Here is a 21,460-nt window from a genome sequence, read left to right as displayed (position 1 = left end):
TTTTTCATTTAGTTCTGGAACAGGTTTGGAAAGCAGTCTTCACCATGATGCAAACTTGTACTTACTGGAGATACTGAGCAGTGCTTCAATTTTAATGCCCAACTTCAAGACAAACATTAAAGATTTTGTTGAGTCTCTGAAAGAATAAATTAAAAAAAAACCCTTATTTATATGTGTATTATAATACCCACTAGCTGCAAAGCATTTTTTTAAAGGATGACTTTTGAGAAAAAAATGGGGCAATTGTTTAATGACACCAAAAGATATAGGTAACATTGGGAGAAATAATAGGGTTAACTAAAAATAGTGAAAGTTTAATGTGTGTTTCAAAACTCATTATTTGGTGCAATCATTACTAAAGCCATGTGAGGATAATAAGAAATTTTAAGTCAATATTTGTGTGAACAAAGATAAGTGTTCTCAATAGTGGCTCATAAATTAAATTGTACATCATTTACAAAGCATTACGTTAAGGTACAATCTATTCCAAGAGTAGAGGTTGGTTTCTGAATTTATTGTAGCTTAAGTGATATCAACTGGCAGTGTAGTATCACCCATTTAAATTACCACCTTGATAAAACTAGAGATTTCATCAGAGAAGTTTTTCTCTTGCAACCTATGGGATTTCACATAGAGACTCATAGCTAGATTACATACACAGAGTAAGGTTGGAACACTCAGCCCTAAATGGAAAATATGAATGATACCTCTCCCTGCAAGGTTCCCGGATCTATATGGAAGACAGGTAGGCAGCTCATTGGAGCCAGAGGTGGATGACTCCCAGGAGTAAATGTCTTCTAAACACAACAAATATAATGCAAGTATGAACAAACAAGGACTGTGACATTTCACACAAAGTCAGTATAAGTTAAACCAGGTAAAAACTCTAGCACCAAGAAGAGAAAAGGAAAACAAAGTCCAACCCTAACCAAGAAGCCATTTTCAATTGGTTGCTGCTAGGAGAAAAAAAATATCCCTAGTGGAATGACACTGGGTATAGCAACTACATTTCAAGGCAGGCTTCATGCTCAGGAGTAGTTGGTTTTTTTAAAGTGTTGTATACACTAGTCATGAAATTTGTTTGCATAGTCTTGGGATGTAGCTCATATTTTTGTTTTTAAGTCTTTTTAAAAATTAATTATCTACACCCAAAATGTTTCTCCCCTCCCAGTTCACCCTCTCAGGGTTCTTCACCCCAGTTTTTCTTTTGAATCTCAATTTTATGAGATTTCTCAGAATAGCAAACTCAATTCATAGCCTATGGCATGTCTTAGGGAACCTGATATTTTCCCCACCTCAGCTTTTTATTATAAAACTGGCTCCCTCTACTGACTTTCAATAACTATGCCAAAGCTTTTAAGTAAGTAAGCAAGCAAGCAAACCAAAAACCAACCAATCAACCTAACCAACCCAACCAACCAACCAACCAACCAACCAACCAACCAACCAACCAACCAACTGACCAATCAACCATACATCTCATTTGGGTTTTGTTTGCTGCTGTTTGAGATTGTCGCAATACATACCTCTGGTTGTCCTGAATTTACTATGTAGAATAGTCTGGCCTCGAACTCATTACAGATCAACCTTCCTCTGACTCTCATGTGCTGGAATTAAAGGTGTGTGCCACTATGCCTACCTTCAAAATATGTTTCAAAGAAAACTCTTGAAAAAAATTAAAAAATAAAACAGAAAAACTAAAGCGAACTACTCACAGAATAGGAAAAAAAACACCCTAAATTATTATTAACTTATTTGGGCCTGGTATATAAAGATGTATTGTCTTTCAATAATAAAGCCAGCTTTTTCCTAAAGAAGTTTGCCTTTATTTTATCAAGTTTTATATGAGAGTCAAGATCTGGAGAGATAGTTCCAGGATTAACAGTATATACTGCTCTTTTAGGGGACTCAAGTTCAGTTTCCAGTATCTACATTGGACAGCTCACAGCTGCCTGCAACTCATCTGTAGAGGATCCTATTCCCTCTTTGGCCTTGGGAAACAAATAACACCTATATCAGCATGTATGTGCAGACATATAAGTGCTTTAAAACAAGCCTTTTAAATGCAACTTTAAACAACAGTGTGATACCACTTCGACTTTACAGTGAAAAGAGTATGGGTTATTTTACATCAGTCAGCACCTGAAAAGTATAGAGTCTCTAAACATAACTGGTAAGAATGCAAAATGGTTGTTTAGAAGATAGTTTTGGAGTTCTCAAAGAGAAAACCATGAATTTTCCCATGTCATTGCATTTCTATTTCTAACATATATACAACCGGTTTAAAACAGATATCTACACAGTTTTTATGTTCAAAGCCACATTATACATATGTGTAATAGCTTCAAATGGGGAACAACTAAATGTCAATCAAGTGATGAATGAATAAAGAAAATACAGTATGCCATATTCTATGTTACCCATCCATCATGAATAATGAAGTACTGACTTATCCTATAAACTTAGTTGAAAAAAAAACATTAAAAATTATGCCAAAAATCCCAGGTACAAATGTTACAAATTATGTTAACATGGAAAAATGTACAAAATGTAAAAATTTGTAAAGATGCAAAATGAGTGAGTGTTTACAAGTATGTGTGGTGCTGGAAATGGAGAGATAGGGCTTATAGGCATATTGTCTTCATTGATACAAATGTCCCAGAACTCACTGATGAATATGTTAAACACTAACACGTTGTACATTTTAAGTGGGGAAGTTTTATGAACAAATGTGATATCAAAGTAAAAAAAAATATCAATAGTAGTATGTAAGTTTGAAGAAATGTTATAAGGCAGAACACATATTGGTTTTTTCTATCACATTTCATCTTATTTTAGAGGATGAGTCACAAGAATGTGTTCTACAGTTAATCCTGACAAAACAGAGAAAATAAAAATTCAATTATAGGGGTTGGGGATTTAGTTCAGTGTTAGAGACTTGCCTAGAAAGCGCAAGGCCCTGGGTTCAGTCCCCTTTGTTGTTATATTACAATAAAGAAAAATTGTCTTGAAAGACCCATGGATTAACAATACATACAGAGGAAATTGTAAAGAATTTATATTTAAGTGAATACACTTATTCTATATCAACATTTATTGATTGTAATAAATGACATTATGTTTGTAGAGAATCTTAGAAATGATAAAATACAAGAAATGAAAAGGTTATCATCAGTGTCATAATATTTGAAATGAGTTGAACAAACATGAAGAGAGGGGGGGAAGGGAGGATGGGGAGGGGAGAGGGAGAGGAAAGAGGAAGGGAGGGAATGAGAGGGGGAGAGGGACAGGGAGTGGGAAGGAGCAAGGGATGGGGAGAGGAGAGGAAAGGGCTTGGAACACAGAGCTCCCATCAAATCCCTACCATTAGAGCTTAGAAAACCCCATGGAATAGGAGGCAGAAAGAGTGCAATAGTTAATGGGGATAGACGTCTCCAGTAGAACAAGGCCCTCTAAATCGACCAAGGAAAGCTCATAAGAATTCAGAGACTAAAGCAGCAAGCACAGGGCCTACATGGATCTTTACTGGGTCCTCTGCACATATACGATATCTCTCTGTTTAGTACTTTCATAGAACTCATGTGTATGGGAATGAATGGGTCTTTGATTCTTGTATCTTTCTTTCCTTGGGCTCTTTTACTTTTGTTGTTTTGTCTTGGGCAACTTTGATATGATGGTTTTTGGTTTATCTTATTACATTTTATTTAGTTATGCTTTGATGTTATTATATTCTTTTCTAATAAGAGAAAGAAAAGTAGTGAATTTAGATCAGAGGAAAGTTGGGATCAAACTGAGAGGAAATATAATCAGGATATATTGTATGAGGAGAGAATAGATTTTCAGGAAATGAGTTTCAAGGAATAAAATAATCATCAAAATTAACAAAACATAATTTGCCATTTGGAGTCAGTCCAACAGCAGAAAGTGTTATTAAAGTAGCAAGGTAACTGAAAAGAAAAATGAAGTTAATAAGACTCGTAAGGAAGTTTATACAGAAGAAGAGAAATAATTTATTTCTTATATGAATATGATAAAAGCATGCAGGTGGTGCCTTTTAAAAACCAAAACAGGCTATTATAATTATCTATGACAATAAATTTAAATATTTAGAGGAAAAAAAAAGTTCGGAAATATAAGCACCAGAAAAATCACAAAAACTGTGAGTTATATTGTGTAATACTCTCACTGCCTTAACTGTTTTTAGCCCGTGAGTTTTACAAAGCATTTTAAAGAGACACAAATTAATTCTGTACAAAAGACTATATGTTCTATCATATATAATAGATGATATTAGTTTTCTGTTCTATGAACCATAGTGAGAGTACTTCTGCTCATATTTGACAAGGGCAGAAAAATATTAGCTAGTCTTAAAACCAGTCATAGAATTTGCTATAGTTGCATACTGTGTGTGTGTGTGTGTGTGTGTGTGTGTGTGTGTGTGTGTTTGTGTCTGTGTGTGTGTTTTGTACTTTTTATGTATTCTATAGTTTATCAATTTCATCCCACAAATGTAAGTTTAGTTAGTTATAATATCCAAAATTTTATAAATTTTACTTCAATTTTAGAATGAAAGAGAAGCATCATGTATCTCTTCCCAGAAACTGTTATTGTTTTGTAGAGCGAGCTCAGATATAGGCCATTTCTTTCACAGCTAGTGAGCTTTAAAGCTCCACATACACATGCTCATGAAAATCTGTCAACTCTTGAGGGCATTCTTCTTTGGGGAAATCGGCTAACAGCATGACCCTTTGAATTACATCCTGCAGATCAATCTGACATTACTTTTCCAGCTGTTCCTCCTCAGGACTTTCTATGAGTACAAAGGAGAGGAAACAATAATTCTCTTATGACTACCATAATTATTGAAATGGAATCACCTGATATTTCTGCACCCATCCCTGCCCATTAAATGTTAGAAATGGAGTGAAAACCCCATGTACCAGAGTCAACTGAAGCACAGAAATGTGTTTGTGCACTTTGACTTCTGTCTTTGCAATGAGTAGAGCTAGAATGAAATGAAAGTGGATTGTTATTCAGAATACTTAATATGTTAAACTGGCCATTATACAATTATTATTCTATTCTTCATTTGGAGACCTTTTTCTGATATACTTGATTTCATTTTCTAAATTATTAAATATAATATTATGATATAGGTATAGAAAAGTCAGCATATAAGAAAAATTGTGTATAATATAGGTAGCCTAAATTATGACAAACAATATTTCTGTTTAGATTAGGCAACAAACCACAGAACCAAGACAAAGTTTATGCAACTTTTGTTGTCTTATGTTAATTCACAACAACAGAAACAGTATCTAAATTTTGCTAAAGCATCTATTCTAACTTTATATCAAGTTAGATATTCCCTGATTAAATCCTGACGAGGCTACTTGTTTGGTTTTCCTGAGAGGCCAAGTTATCATTTGTCAAATTGTGACAGGATTAAATACAGTATGTAGTTAAATAATTCACTTACTTTAAAAATCCTCTGATAATCATATAATACCACAAGAATCCTGTAGGGTGGCATTTAGTGATTTAATATTCATGAACAAATCCGAATTATCTCTATTTGTTTCTTATTTCAGAAAATTTTATCTCTTTATCTTAAAGACCTAGAAAGTTTATTCAGAGATTTAAATAGTCTAGGCCTATGCCTTCATCTAATGCAATATAAACAATTTTATTGGTGTAGAAAAACTCAGCATCATTTCTAACAAAGAAGCTCCTGATAATTTTCTTGAATTATAACATTGTATGAGACTGCACTTGGGATGGTCGCATTGCATGGTGAAGAAAAAGAAAGAAGAATGAGATGGAGCAAGTAATGATAGGGAAAGAGATAGAAGCCTTGATCTTTGTTGGTTTTCATATTCAGTTTCTATTAAGCCATGCCCTAAGACTCTGTAACTTTATTATTTTGTTTTTGTCATTCTTGTTGTTAACTATTTTTACTTCACCTGTTTTCTTTGTTGTTGTTGTTGCTGCTATTGTATTTTTTTCTTTTGGACATTTTATTTAATTACATTTCAAATGTTATTCCCTTTTCTAGTTTCCCATCCCTAACCCCCCTATCCCATCTGCGCTCTCCCTGCTTCTATGAGGGTGTTCAATCACACACACACCGATTCCCTCCTACCTCCCTGCCCTGACATTCTCCTACAATGGGGCATTGAGCTTTTGAGCCTTTGCAGTACCAAGGGTCTCTCCTCCCATTGAGACCAGATATGCAGATGAAACCATAGGTCCATCCCTTTGTTCTCTTGGGATAGTGGTTTAGTCCCTGGAGGGTCTGGTTGGTTGATATTGTTGTTCTTCCTATGGGGTTGCAAATCCCTTTAGCTCCTTCAGTCCTTTCTCTAACTCCTCTATCGGGGACTGGTTCTCAGTTCTCAGTTCAATGATTAGCTTTGAGCATCTGCCTCTATTTGTTGAGCTCTGGCAGAGCCTCTCAAGAGACAGCTGTTAACAGTCTCCTGTCAGTTTGCACTTCTTGGCATCCGCAGTATTGTCTGGGTTTGGTGTCTGTATATGGTATGCATACCCTAGGTCATGGAGTCTCTGGATGACTTTTTCTTCAGTTTAGGCTCCATACTTTGTCTTAATATTTCCTCCTGTAAGCATTTTTTGTTTTTCTGTCTAAGAATGTCTGACACATCCACACTTTGATCTTCCTTTTTCTTGAACTTCATGTTTCCTAATTGCAATTGTCTTGGCTTGAGCCTGACAGACTAGCCAATGATTCCCAGCAACCTTTCTGTTTCTACCCTCATGTTCTGAATGTATAATGTGCTACTAAAACTTGCTATTTCAAAATTATTCTGGGGACTAAACTCAAGTCCTAATGTTTGCACACCAAACATTCTACCAATTGTGGTTGACCTACAGAATGATTTGAATCCCATAAATTTTATTGAAAATATCTTTTTTCTCAGGTTTAAGTTAGTTTATTTTAATAACAGATTTAATGTGTGTCTCTTCACTCAGATCTTATGACATCTTTGCCATGGGGTTTTGAGTAGGTTTACAATTACAAGCATGGAATCTGTGTAGCTCAATGAGCTACAAACCCTACTACCTTTGAGTTTCCCCAGTGTGGATCTGCCCAAATATATCTCGACTGCCTGTGACTTCAATGTATATGAACTTTATTTATTTTACAGAGAACTTTCTGATATTTCCTGGATAGGATAAACATGATTAATCTCTCTGTAATTTCATTACATAACTTTTTTCTACTTAAAATATGTAATGCTCACTCCTCAGGGATATTAATTACTCATCACTTTATGGCTAAATACAATGTTCCATTGTGTGTCCCTCATTTTCTTTATTAATTGATCTATTGATGGGTGTCTAGATTTATTCTACTCCCTAGATTTTATAAAGGATACAGCAAATGATGTATGTGTACTGCTCATATATATCCTGTATATATCCTTTGTCAAATAAAAGATAATAGGTATACGATAGTTCTAACATTACTTTTTACTTTTTTTGTAAATCTTTCATTCTAATTTTCATAGTGACTTTGCCAGTAGTAGGAAAGGATTATTCTCTCCCTGCATTGCCATAAACATTTGTTGTTTGTGTTCTTGGGGATAGTTATTTTTACTGGGGTAAGAAAGCAATGTTAATTTGTAATTTTCAAATGTCCAAAGAAGTAGAAATTTTTTTCTATTACTTATTAACTTGTTTTACTGTGACTACCCACAGGAACCTCTTTTATGTTTTAGAATCTAGACTTTGCCAAATTTCAACAATCATATTTCCATTTAACTTTCATTGAGAACATATTCTATTCTATTTGTAGGATAATTATAAATAAATTTGTTTTACTTTCATAAAGCCATACATTTGAAAGATAAATTGTATGTTTCCTCTTACTTTGGGTCACCTCCCTATACCTTAGGAACGTGGCATCCTTTAAAACAATAAAACATAATATTTTAATACTCTGTCATGGAAATGATTCTTCTAAGTGTACATCAGGAATAATAATTTTGATTATGCTGTGCACACTGTGACAACTAGAGTGAATCATTTATGCTCCAATTTATGAGATTATGTGGTTTTTCTATATATGTGATTTGGGATGAGTAGATAAATTAGTTTTATTACTAAAGAAAATCCAATTTTGTCATTTATTTTGATATAATAAAGAGTGAACAAATTTTGGCTTTTCCATTATTTTTAAAATAATATTATTATTTTTCTCATTTTCCCATAGCACTGGATCCAATAACCAAGGAACTTATGATTCAAACAGCAAAACCAACTTTTGGGCATCTGACAGAAGTAAGAAAAATTTTCATACTAAAGTAATATCATTAGTTATGGGAACTAAATGCTGATAATTATTTCTGATGCTCTAATGCTTTTTTTCATCCTCACTTTAGTTCTTTAGGAAACAACATGGTAAGAAACTTAAAAAGAAAATATTTGTCATGATTCATCCGCTTGTATGTCTCCTTTTACTGTGGATATATTTTATAGTATGACTTTAGGCTGCAAAATCTATTATGCAAAATCTACCTCACCAGAACTGTGTTTGTAGGTAGCCTTACTTTGAAGGTTTTTACATTTTAAAGAAATACTATAAACTTAAGCAGATACTTCAAAGATGTGGTTGATTTTTGTTTGGGAATTTTAGTTGTAAGTTACATGTTTTATGTGAATAACATTATGGATATGATATACACACATAGATATATGCCTATATACACATACAAATACATGCACACATACTATGTTTATCTGAATAAAATTGTATCTTTAATGTGCTTATAAAGGACATAGAGGCTTAGTGTTTGCTACAATATTAATTGTCTCACATGGTATACTGAAAAATGTCAACAGTAGACTAGAAGGACCTATGGGAAGTCCATCTGTATTACAGGCATTGATCCTCTTGAAAAGCAGCTAGAACTCAATTGGACTAAACATCCCTATGGCTATATGTAAAATGTGGCACATCTTATCTTATACAAATGTCACATGAGAAAATGGTAGAGAAGTCAAAGGACATGGGAAATTATTTTGATGGCTTAGCTCTACAAGATCTTTAAGGACTAGCAATGACTAAGTGACTTTTAAAATGTTGACTTGTTTATAGTATGGTGTTAAGTGACAGCCTCCTTCTTTTTCCAAAGTTTACTGAAATCCATATGATTTTACCTGATGCTTTCGATATTTATTATCATTGGAGTTAGACACATGCTAAGCCCTTTCAGGATGAAACTTTGATGAGAACATAAGTTTCTCTAATCAAGTTAAGGAAGTGAAATCTGTATACATTTTGGGAATTTCTGTTGGATTTGAAAACTGAGGTGAAACATTTAGTTGATTTGGGGCTAAATAAAAAGGATGTGATAAGATGATAATATTTCATTTTCATATTTTCTCAATAATAAGCCATGATGCTAGATGGAATATCACCTTGAAGGACTGGCATTATGAGATAAGAATTTGCAAGCATTGATGATTCCTGTTAGTACCAAGAGCAAATCACATTTCTAGAACATATTTTCCTTCTGCTGATATAAGTACAGCTTTGTCTGCCTGAGTATAAAGAAGCAAGTCTGGAACAGAGGAAAGATAATATTCTTTACAGCTGTGACATCAGCCAAGTGTAGGAAACTATTTCACAGGAGATGTGTGCAAGGGTCTCCTTATTTAGGAGTAGAGCTTCAATTTGGAGTCAGTGGTACCCTGAACACCACAGTAAATCTTAGGTAAAAACAACCACAAAAATATATCTATATAATAATGTATTGTATCATATACGAATATATTACTATGTCTATAAGTATTATATAAATGGAAGAAAAGGCTCAATTCTTTTAATGTAGAAAATGTGTAACTTTTTCCCAGATAGCTAAGTATAGGAAGTACCTGAAATGCAATATCTGAGTATCTGGAAATGCAAATGAGTATCTGGAAATGCAATCTGGGTTATACTTCCCACCTTTGCTGCCAAACTGGAATATCTTGTCTATTAGGAGGAGCAGACAGTTGAACAATAGTTAAAGAGAATAATGTAGATCAAGGAGAAAGTTTTAGGTTGGAAATTTGTACAGAGGGGATTTAGAAGAAGTCTCAAATTAAAATATTTCATGCATTTTCAGGATCAGGTTTGATGTAAGTTCCTTTCCCTTCAAAATTTTGATTGCTCGTTAATAATCGTTATGTAGATAGATTGTTTTTCAGTGCTGAGTAGAAAAATGTGCCAAGTCCTTCTTCCAATTTGGTGGAGACATGCCTGGGTTCTGCACACTAAGCCATCCATATCTGTGCTAAAAAAAAGACAAATAAAACAGAACCATTTACTATGGCAATGTGTTATGATCATGTACTCATTTTTAACTCTGTCTTTGTCACTATGGTCTTTTTATGACAGTTAGTGAGCTGCTTATGTTTTACATTACCCAAGGCATCTATTCTGGTACTGTGCCAAAAGTAGCATCATTTTGTTGACTATTCTGACACAGTCAAAATGTAGTGAACAAATCATATGCCTAAGTAGCACACATTTATAAGCTTGATATACTTTATTTATGCTGATAGGCATTTTTCCACAGACATGAAAGTAATTTTACTTATTTACCTATATATAGCTGTTTGCCCATATAACTAGATGTTAATATTTAGCCAAATATCTTTTCCTTTTGGTACAAGGAAGACCATTCTGTGAACACATTCTCTTCCTCCAAGTCAACATTCCAAGGTGTAATCTGAATCACTTCATATTTTTATCTGTCAACTGATCTGGAATTAGCTATAGACTATTATTTGTGATGTGATTTAGTTCCACTTGGAAAGGAGAAGAAAGCAACCACAAGAGGGGTAGGAGGGAGGGACAGGAAAGGGAAAAGAGATGGGGATGGTGGGAGAGGGAAACATGATCTGGTATTGGGTGGGGGGAAAGGACTGAAGCCCTGATGGCCAGCAGAAAGAACGGAAACAGGTGACCTCAGGAGGAAGGAGGTTGGGAGGACCCTCTGGAATATACCAGAGACCTGGAGAGTGAGGAACTCTCAGGACTCAAAGGGGGTTACTCTAGATGAAATGCCCTACAGTATGGAGAGGGAACTTATTGAACAAACCTCCAGCAGAAAGATATGGCATCAATTCAGGGACGGGGTTGCTGTCTCACAGTAAAGGTCTTTCTTAATAACTCCTACTGTGATTGAGAAGACTGCGTTCCCATTGAGTGTACTGCCACAATTGTTATCAATCAAATGACAAGCCTCAGATTTTTGTTGTATTTGCTTGATATTCATATTCTTTATATTCATATTGATGACCATGATGCCTTAACTTTTCTTTAATTATTTCCAGATTGGTCAAGTCAGTCATCGTACTTTGTTCTTCTTTTATCAATTCTCTCTTTTCATTTTTTTGAATTGGAATTTAATTATTAATATTAATTTATGTATTGACATCCACAAAATATTCTGTGATAATTTTCAGATTTTAAAATATTATTTATAATTTCAAAATTTTATAGAAAATGTCGTTATTACACTCCCCCTACCCCTTTTCACCTAAAAACCCTCCTATTTTACCTCTCATATCAATTCCATTTCCCATCTCCACTCACTCTGAAGTTGAAAACCTCTTTCACTTGGTTGGTTTTGTTTCATACATATATACATATGTATGACTATATAAATATAAAGCTCTCTGAGTATGTTTAGTATTGTTGTGAATTCATGGTTTCAGGCTGACCATTTTGTATTGACTAAACAATGGGGGACTCATGCTTTGGACACATTAATTCTGACTTTCAATACTTATATAAGTTACCTATAATTCTTCAGCACTAGGACCAATTTTAATTCTTGCTTTTCAATACATTTATTTGCTTTGCTTTTTTCTTCTCTTCCAACTTTATGCTTCTAAATCAGGTTGCTAAACTTCATTTGGTTTTAGAGATTTTTTTCTCATGTAAATATTTTTGATGAAAATGAAGGCAAAACATACACAAATATATGGGACACAATGAAGGCAGTGCTAAGGGGAAAATTCATAGTAAGTAAGTGCCTTCACAAATAAATTGGAGAGATCTCATACTAGTAACTTAACAGCACACCTGAACATTCTAGAACTTAAAGAAGCTAACACACCCAAGCAAATTAGATGGCAGGAAGTATTCAAATTCCGGGCTGAAATCAACTGTGTAGTACAAAGAGAACAATACAATGAATCAACAAAACCAAAAGCTGGTTCTTTGAGACAATCAACAAGATAGAGAAATCCTTAGCCAAATGAACTAAAAGGCTCAAAGACAGTATCAAAATTTAGAAAGTCAGAAATAAAAAGAGAAACAGAACAGAAACTGAAGAAATTCAGAAAACCATCAGGTCTTACTCAAAGCCTATACTTGACAAAACTGAAAAAAATCTAAACGAAATGAACGATGTCCTAGACAGATAACCCATACCAAAGCAAAATCACTCTGCAGTGAGTGATGTGAAACAGTGTGGACATGCACCAACAGGCTTGCCTGCTTCCACCGCGTAGTCCCTGGGCCCTGGTACTAAATTGGCACATCACATATGCTGTCTCCTTGGTGGACACTGAGCACACTAAATCTGGGCTTGCTGTGTGCTTGCTTAGAGTGCCTGGCAGAGGGTCAGTGGGCTGAGTATTTCCACTGGCTATTCCTCTCTCTGAAGCAGAAGTTAAGATACGTACCTGATTACTCTGGGGAGCAGGCTTACTCAAGAGGTGGGGAAGGATGCTAGCTGACTGCTCTCCCAGGAATAGCAGTGGCAGAAGGCTCTGGAGCCTGGGAGAACTATAGGCAGGGGTGGGGCAGGTTCACTGAGAGCTCTCCCTGTTCTGGGGTGGTTCCTTTTCTTTCTTTGCTTTTTTTTAAAGATAAAGGTTTTAGAGCCCAAAATTAAATAGAATAAAATAAAATAAAATGGGGTATAGCTCTCAACAAAGAATTTTCAGTAGAGGAATCTCAAATGGCCAAGAAGAAATTAAAGAAATGTTCGACTAAATTTCCCTTAATCATCAGGGAAATGCAAATAAAAACAAGCCTGGAATCCTCTTACACCAATCAGAATGGCTAATATTAAAAACTCAAAGGACATCATTTACTGTTGAGGATGTGGAGAAAGTATAACATACCTCCATTGCTGGAGGGATGGTAAGCTTGTACAATCACTCTGGAAATCAATAGAGTAGGTTCTCAGAAAACTTGAAATAGTTTTAACTGAAGAACCAGCTATACTTCTCCTGGGCATATACCTAAAAGATGTTCTAACATATCATGAGGACATGTGCTCCATGATGTTTGCAGCAGCCTTACTTGTAATAGCCAGAAACTGGAAACAACCCAGATGTCCTTCAACTGAAGAATGAATACAAAAAGTGTGGTTCATTTACAGAATCTTCAGCTATTAAAAACAAGTGCGTCATAGATGTTTTGGGCAAATGTATGTAACTAGAAAATTTAATTTTGAGTGAGGTAACTCAGATCCAAATGGATAGGCATTGTGTGCACTCACTGATAAGTGCATATTAGCCATAAAGTACAGAATGCTCATTATATACACCACAAACCCAAAGTTAAACAAGAAGAAAGGCCCTAGGAAGGATGCTTAAATCCCACTTAGAAGGGGAGCAAAATAATCATGGGAGACAGAGGAAGCAGGAATTTCAGTGGGAGAAGGGAGAGGGAAGGGAATAGGTGACAGAATGAGGTATGGAAAGAGACACAGGACTAGAGAGCCAGGATTATGAATTGAAATATGCAGCAGTTGGGGGTGGGAGCTGGTGGAGTCTCTAGGAAGTCCCAGAGACCTGCAATGGGAGAGGCTCCAAGAATTAATGTCAGTGACCTTAACCAAAGTACCCAACAGTGGGGATGTGGAACCTGAACAAATGATCTGCAGTAGCCAGCCAGGACCCTAGTGGAGATATGGCGACAACAACCAACTTAACAAAATTTTTGATCCATCTAAAAGAAATGCAGAGACAAAAATGGAGCATAGATCAAAGGAATAGTTGACCTGTGACTGGGCCAACTTGGGGTCCATCTCATAGGCAAACACCAATTCCTGATAATGTTACTGATGCTATGTTGTGCTTGCAGACAGGAGCCTAGTATGGACTGTCCTCTGAGAGGCTCAACCTGGCAGCTGACTGAGACAGATGCAGGTACCCACATGAAAGCATACCATGGAGGTCAGGGACTGCTCTGGAGAGTTAGGGCAAGGAGTATAGGAACCGAAGGGGATGGCAACCTCACAGGAAGACCAACAGTGTCAACCAAACAGGTGAAAGAATTGAACAAAACCATCCATGATCTAAAAATGGAGATAGAAATAATAAAGAAATCATAAAGGGAGACGAGCCTGGAGATAGAAAACCTAGGAAAGAGATCAAGGGTCACAGGTACAAGCATGCAAACATTACCACAGGATCTTGAACTTTATATATAATCAGTAATACCAGTAAATGTGTGGTAATTTGTTTAGTAGTTATAAAAAATTAATATAGATATTCTCATATGAATGTTACGCATTTCCTCTAAAATATTGTAGATGTTCTAAATCATTTATTTTTAATGGACGATTTAATCTTTTTTGCCTATTTGTAAAAAGCTTATAGGAAATTGCCTTGATCTAAACTGACCTATTTTGAGATTGCCGTCATCTAGTTTATGCACTTCTGCTCATTACAAGACATTAGATTAATTCTCATTTGTATTATGTGCAGATGAATTTTACCTGCATCTATATGTCCATTTGTGTCTGTTGTTTGAGGAAGGCACAAGATAGTATTGAGTTGCCTGGAACTGCAGTGACAGACAATTAAGAATTGCCACATGGGCACTGAAAACCAAAGCCAGGTCCTCCAGAAAAGCAGCGAGTACTACTAAAAGCTGAGCCATCTCTCCAACCCCATAAGAACATGTTGGAGGTTTGGAGCACAATGAAATTGTTCACGTCTTGAAAGACAGGACTGTTAATGTTGATCAGTCATGGTGACACACATCTTTAATCCCAGCACTCAAGTGGCAGAAATAAGATCTTTGTGAATTTGAGGGCATCACGGTTTATGTAGTGAACCACAGAACAGCTAGAACTGTATAGAGAGATTCTGTCTCAAAACCATGCAAACAAGCAAGCAAGCAAACAGATTATTAATGTTGTAGTTTTTTTTTTGTTTTTAGTTTGCAGAATTGGAGATGAGCTTCATCATAAAATAATCATATCATCTCTAATACAATAGTAAAACCAATTACTTTTATCCCAGTTTGAAAACATTGTGAACTTTCACCACTACGCTTTAATAACCCTTATATGCAGAAATTTTAAAATATTTGTCTTCTCTGAATCATTACACATGCGTTAAATAGCCCATTCTAGTCAAATGCATCATCATTGTCTCTGTAGACTGCTTGGGTTATGAGGAAACGTTCAGTATCTGAGAAAGGAAAGCTTGGACCTTTCATTCATGTACCTTAAATATACGTTGAGGTTATATTGGAACAATGCTGTTTATGCTCATTTAGAATGACAGATATGCAGTAAGAGAACAAGAGTCTCTTTCATTAACACTATCAGATAACTGTAAAACCTGTCCATCAATTCTCTATGTATTCATCTAGTCAGTCTTTGATGTCTTTAAGCCATTGAAACAGGTCTAGAATGCAATCCTACCCAAAACGTGGTCATAAGCAATGGATGGTCCTAAAGGTAGGTGTTGTACAGATGCATACATAAAGTGAAGGTACCTGAGGGGCCTAGCCATTTTTTTTTCCCTCTTTGGAATGGAAATAGTAAGGTTTGGGACTACTTTTTAACCAAGCATAAAGGTTAATTTATATTCAATAAGGAAATTCTGGTGTACACAAACTTCTGATACTTTGTAGGCTTTTTGTAGGCTTGCACAGAGAGAGAGAGAGAGAGAGAGAGAGAGAGAGAGAGAGAGAGAGAGAGAGGAGAGGGGAGAGGGGAACAGAGAGAGAAACAGAGAGAGAGAGAGAAACAGAGAGAGAGAGAGAGAGAGAGAGAGAGTCACAACCAGAGCCTTCTTGCAAACTATTCAAAGCCCTTAGTCTATTGAACTATTTAATTTTACTTTTGCTCTTCAACTGACAGCTATTTGAATGACTCAGCACAAAGCAAAGGACATCTGTTTGGAGAAGCTTTTCCTAATTGATATGTTAATGAAAAGTGACTTCTGACGCTTAGAGTTTTGTTTAATTTTCATGATACATCTGCCCTGTGGCATTTCCTAATGGGTGTTGTCACATAAATATAAAATATAAATAAACAGGGCAAAAGATTCATTACTGCTTCTGGACTTCAAGTAGTATGTAATGTATGACTAAATGCATTCGTTCACCTTATTCTGGCAAGGACATTCTGGATTTCCTCCAGGATAAAGATCAGCTCAGTGGGATTCATGCATCTGTCACATCTGGACAATCTCATAGGAGCCTAGACAGTGTACCCGGAGGCCACGTGAAGGTTTTAGATTTCAAAAACCTTAACAGCCTCTTACATTCATAGCCAAAACTACTAGCTTACTACTCAACTTTCTACTTTCTAATGCAAAATTCTAGTACAATCATTTTTTAAAAACATAAACAACAATGTAACTAGGGCGAACTTGTGTCATGTTAAAATGGTTCAGTATCCCTAGAGAGTCCAGGCTAAAGAAATCCCTGGCTGTTCCGTTAGAATCATGGCTTTAGACGGAGATAGAATCTAGCAGTGGAGATGAGAGAGCTGTAGAAGAGGATAAACCTCAAGACATGTCAGTGACAGCTTAAAACTCCTGGGAACTGTGAACTAGACTGTTGGGGGGAGGGGGACAATGGAGGGAGGGTGGGGAGGGGAACACCGATAAGAAAGGGGAGGGGGGAGGGGGATGTTTGCCCGGAAACTGGGAAAGGGAATAACACTTGAAATGTATATAAGAAATACTCAAGTTAATAAAAAAAAAAAAAAAAAAAAAAACTACTGGGAACTGCTCCTCTACTTCATTTGATTTTAAATGTAGTCTCTGATATGGAAAATGTTGATATTTTGTGTGTTTAAATCTATTTTGTGTGTTTAAATCCTCTGTAGTTGAAATTAAGTTTTTTAAAGAATGGGATGATTGCATTTTATAGATGGAGACATAGATACTAATGTATGTAGCATGCATAAAGGGATAGTGTACATTTCATCGATATGACGATTAATATTAAAACAGACAAATGTTTGCTACGATATTTTTGATCACACAGAAATGGATAGTAAGCAGAAATGGATACTAAGAGGGAAGGTAATACAATTTAAGACCACCAAAAAGAACAAAATAATGTTTTTCACATAGAATTTCTTACAATTCTAATCACCAATGAAAATAAACGTGAATTATATATTTCAACAAATTCTTATGCAATAACAAAATGTTTTAAGTTGCAAAATAGCCCTAAAAGCATGTATCATAATCATAATTTTAAATATACTAAATTAAGAACTGTGATGAAAGAAATGTTTTGAGTATTACAGCTGAGGAAAGATGATATTTTAATAAACACTATATTAGACAATACACAGTAACAACTTAATGGGTTTAAATATTTAATTTTTAGTCTTTTCTGATCTTTTACAGAGTTCGAGAGTAATGTTTGTCTTAAGTTCTTAGAATGATGCAGTTAAAATAAGAAAATAATTAAATAATTTCTTTAATACATTTAACAGTAGATTTTAGGATAAAAGTACATGATACTTGGATGATTGATGATGACATTAAAATTTGAGTCTCCCTAAAATATGACAATTTCCTTGATTCATCAGCAAATAATAGATGGCGATAGTGTTTTATATTTATTACTTTATATAAAGTTCAAAACAATGGATCCCAAAACAGGATCATTATTTCCTTCTTATGGATAAAGAATAAGACCTAGAAGCTAAAACTGCTAATCTAAACTCATGCTTTTCTATAACCCCTAGGAAGCTTTTTCTGGTATACTATTGAGATAATCTATGTAAGTAATGTCTGATTAGGAGATCTAATATAGATCTCAATTTTTCATTTTCTGATTTTTGCTTATAGAATAAAATCCACATATTCTACTATAACTTGAAAACAGAAAGGTACCTGTTTATTCTGCCTCTCCTCCCTACACACTTAAAACCCCCTTTGTACTCTGGATTTCTTGTTGCTGCCACTTCCCTTAGTTTGTATCTTTGTGCATCTGCTCATGCCCCACATGCTGTGCCTTGAATACCTTTTACTTTTGTACCTGTGACATAAACTAATTCTTCATTGTCAAGCCCAGTCTCATTTGCCAACAGCCTGAGTTTTCTGACACTCAAAGTAGAAGATCACTCGCTGCATTTCCTTCTGCATGTTCTGATATACATGTTTCTTGGTGTGTCTTGCTGGTCTGCCTCTATTATAGCTGGATCACAAATTTTCTGAGAGCATAATGTCGTATGCTCACTTCATTAGCCTTTTATGTATGTTACATAATAGAAAGATAACAGGAAGCACCTATTAAAGAACCGGATTTGTGACATCTTTTAGATGACAGAGGTCTTCTATGAGGAGGACCTGAGATGGCTATGTAGATGCAAAATAAATAAAAACATATATAGACATGAATATGGATCTGGGCATGCATAGAAACATGAAGGTATTGATGGTGGTCACATAAATAGATGTCATTAATAGTGGCTACTCCTCACTGATCAAATATTATTGCATATGATTTGGTCTTAGCGTCAAGCTCATGATCATCTTGCCTAATCTTCTTAACCATTTGCCTATGAATGCGTGTAGAAAACTGGCTATTTTAGATGATTTTGAGTGTCTAATATAGGTTTTAATAATACATCTTCATAATTTAGTACCAATTTAAAGGCTTATATATTTATCTCTGGATATTAAAAAAAACTAAAGTTGAAGGAAGATATTTGATTAGTAATTAATTCATGTTAAAGCCCCCATGACTTTCTCAAGCTATGTCCACCACCTGTTACTTACAGGTATTAATACTCATTGTATTAATGAGTAATTTCCCCAAATTCTCCAATCCCATCATTTTATTTCATAAATTTGTACCTCTGCCTATGTTTTTAATTCTCTTATGTCCCAGTAAATTTTAATTCCTGGAGCTTCTTCTTTGAAGCCTTTTCTAATGCTTGGAGCCCTGTCCCTTCACAGAACTCATCTGCTATGGTGGTTCAGCATTTGCATATAATTTCAAAGACTTCTTCAAGTCTTTACGATTACCCATTCCGTCAGATACAATGAAATTGCCTTAAATGCAGAAGCAATACCTTCCTCGTTGTCATGCAGATTTCATCTCAGGCATTCTCATGATGTAAATATTAGCCAAACTTGTCTCAAATTTTAGAATGCATTTTACAGTAAGACTTGATTGATGTTGTTTTTTTTATTTTGTTTTGGTTTTGAAAATTGTCAAAATAAAATTAATTCTTTAAGCCAGATATCTAAGTTTAAGTAATGGATTTATATGTTGTATAAATTATAATTGTAAAAATTGTCATAATCTGATGATATGCCTTGTCATAAGAATTAGCATTTATTTGTTTAATATTCCATCTTGAAACATTTAAATCATAATATTCTTTTCCCAAATCTTTTTGTTGCTTTTCTGAGAAACTTGATAGTATAACCGTTCAAATTTATGTTTTTGTTTTCAAACTTACAACTTGCCCGTTGAACTTGCTCATGTCTGACAGTGGATATGTGGAGGTGTTATAAAAGAGTATAAAGTTTTTTCCCTATTATAAAAGACTATTTCAAGTGGTTAATATTTAGTTTTAGGCTTCCAAATTCCTTTTTCTGTTTCTTGACTTATTCAAAATAACTTTTTTTTCTTACATAGATTTTTAAAAGGTATTCTCACTTTTAATGTTTCATCTTCCAATGTTTTCAGACTTATACCCGAGTTCTAGTTTGTTCAAGTACATATCCCATTCTACACACTTCACATGCATCGCTCAGTGTGGCAGAGAAATGGTTTCACTCTAATCTTCCTTCCTTCCTTCCTTCCTTCCTTCCTTCCTTCCTTCCTTCCTTTCTTTCTTTCTTTTTTCTTTCTTTCCTGTTTTTTCTTTGTTTCTCGGTTTCTTTCTCTCTCTATTATTTTTTTCTGTCTGTCTCCTTCTTCCTTTCTTTTCTTTCTTTTGTATCTTTTTTTCTAATTTGTCATCACATCACCCTTTTCTTTCTCCTTGACACAATCTTATAAAATATATTTCCAAATGTGAGTCTGTTGCAGATGAAACTTACATCCTTGCCTCACTTTTTATATTAAATACCTCTTTCCAAATTTTGGGGAGACTTTTTTTGTGTGTCAGTTCTATACATACTCATTTACAGATTATTACTTTCCTACTGTGTTTCAACCAATTCTCTGTAGAGCAGCATGTAAAACAAGTCCTGTGCCTATAGTTAAGAAAAGGTCCATAGGAGCAAAACATAAGTGTGTTTTTAATCATAACTGTCATTGTAGGGATAAATACAACAAACATAAGAAAAGGATGCTTGATTAGGAAGTGTCACTGTAACACATAGACAAAAAATAATGCTGTATCTACTGACATTGGAACAAAGACTTGAAGGAACTGAACAGGTAATTTAGAGGAGAGTATTCTGGATATAACTTGTAATCAAAGGCTCACATTCCAGTAAGTAGAACATGGTAAACAAGTTAAGGACTAGAAATAAAGATAAAGTAGTGAGAGTTGAATTAACAAGAACTAAACAGAAAGGAGATGGATTTTAAGAGTTATTAGTAGGAGATTGCATTAATCATAAAGGCTCTAAACACTGCGTGGCCTCCTGCTGTACATGGGAAATGGGTCTTGAAAATCTCTAAATCAGTTTTCACTTTTCTAATATCCTCATATTTTCCATTTTGCTTTATTTCCACTTTCTACTCTATTGAATACATTGAAATAAAATCTTGTTTCTGTCTCATAACCTACAAAGGTGGCTCAACAGTAACAGCTCCCTTAGCAAAAAAGAAGGAGAAGGGATTGTAAAGAGTGAAAGTGAACAACTGAGTAAGGATAAGAAAAGCAGAGCCAAAGCATTTATAAAAACAGGGAAGTTTGAGAATTAAACTTTCTTAAAATACCTTCATTTTGCTTATTTAATATGTGAATACATGAGCTTAAATATATTTAGGGTTTCATTGCAAATGCAGGGGAAATGAAAAACAATTACATATTACCCCAGATATATTCCTAGGAGAACAGATTGATATGTAACTTGGATATGAACAAAAATCCTTTCAAGTTTTGAAAGGGTGTAGTGTTTGGAAAATAAACTTTTCTTGTGTTTTGAAGGGTAAAGTCTGTTTGTGTATCACTGTGTTGTCAAACAATGATTTTATTGGTCTCATGGGTACTTCTCCACTTTTACAGTGATTAGGGACCTATAATGTTTGCCATTGTCT

The 21,460-nt window shown here is 34.9% G+C and overlaps 1 protein-coding gene across 11 annotated transcripts in view; it reads left to right on the top strand.

The window, feature by feature from the left end:
* Positions 1–21,460, top strand: part of Cnbd1 (cyclic nucleotide binding domain containing 1) — a 354,753-nt gene that overhangs the window by 306,371 nt on the left and 26,922 nt on the right. For all 11 annotated transcript variants that reach the window (XR_015620077.1, XR_015620076.1, XR_015620075.1 and 8 more), the window contains 1 exon segment: positions 8,234–8,301. Coding sequence is in view for 5 of the 11 variants with exons in the window: in XM_087551194.1 (XP_087407320.1) it covers positions 8,234–8,301 (68 nt within the window). In the remaining 6 variants the exon portion in view is untranslated.

Source organism: Rattus norvegicus, chromosome 5 (genome assembly GCF_021556685.1).
Source record: "Rattus norvegicus strain SHRSP/BbbUtx chromosome 5, alternate assembly SHRSP_T2T, whole genome shotgun sequence".
Classification (NCBI taxonomy): domain Eukaryota; kingdom Metazoa; phylum Chordata; class Mammalia; order Rodentia; family Muridae; genus Rattus; species Rattus norvegicus.
The sequence above is the reverse complement of the archived record's forward strand: the minus strand, read 5'-3'. Positions and strand labels throughout refer to the sequence as shown.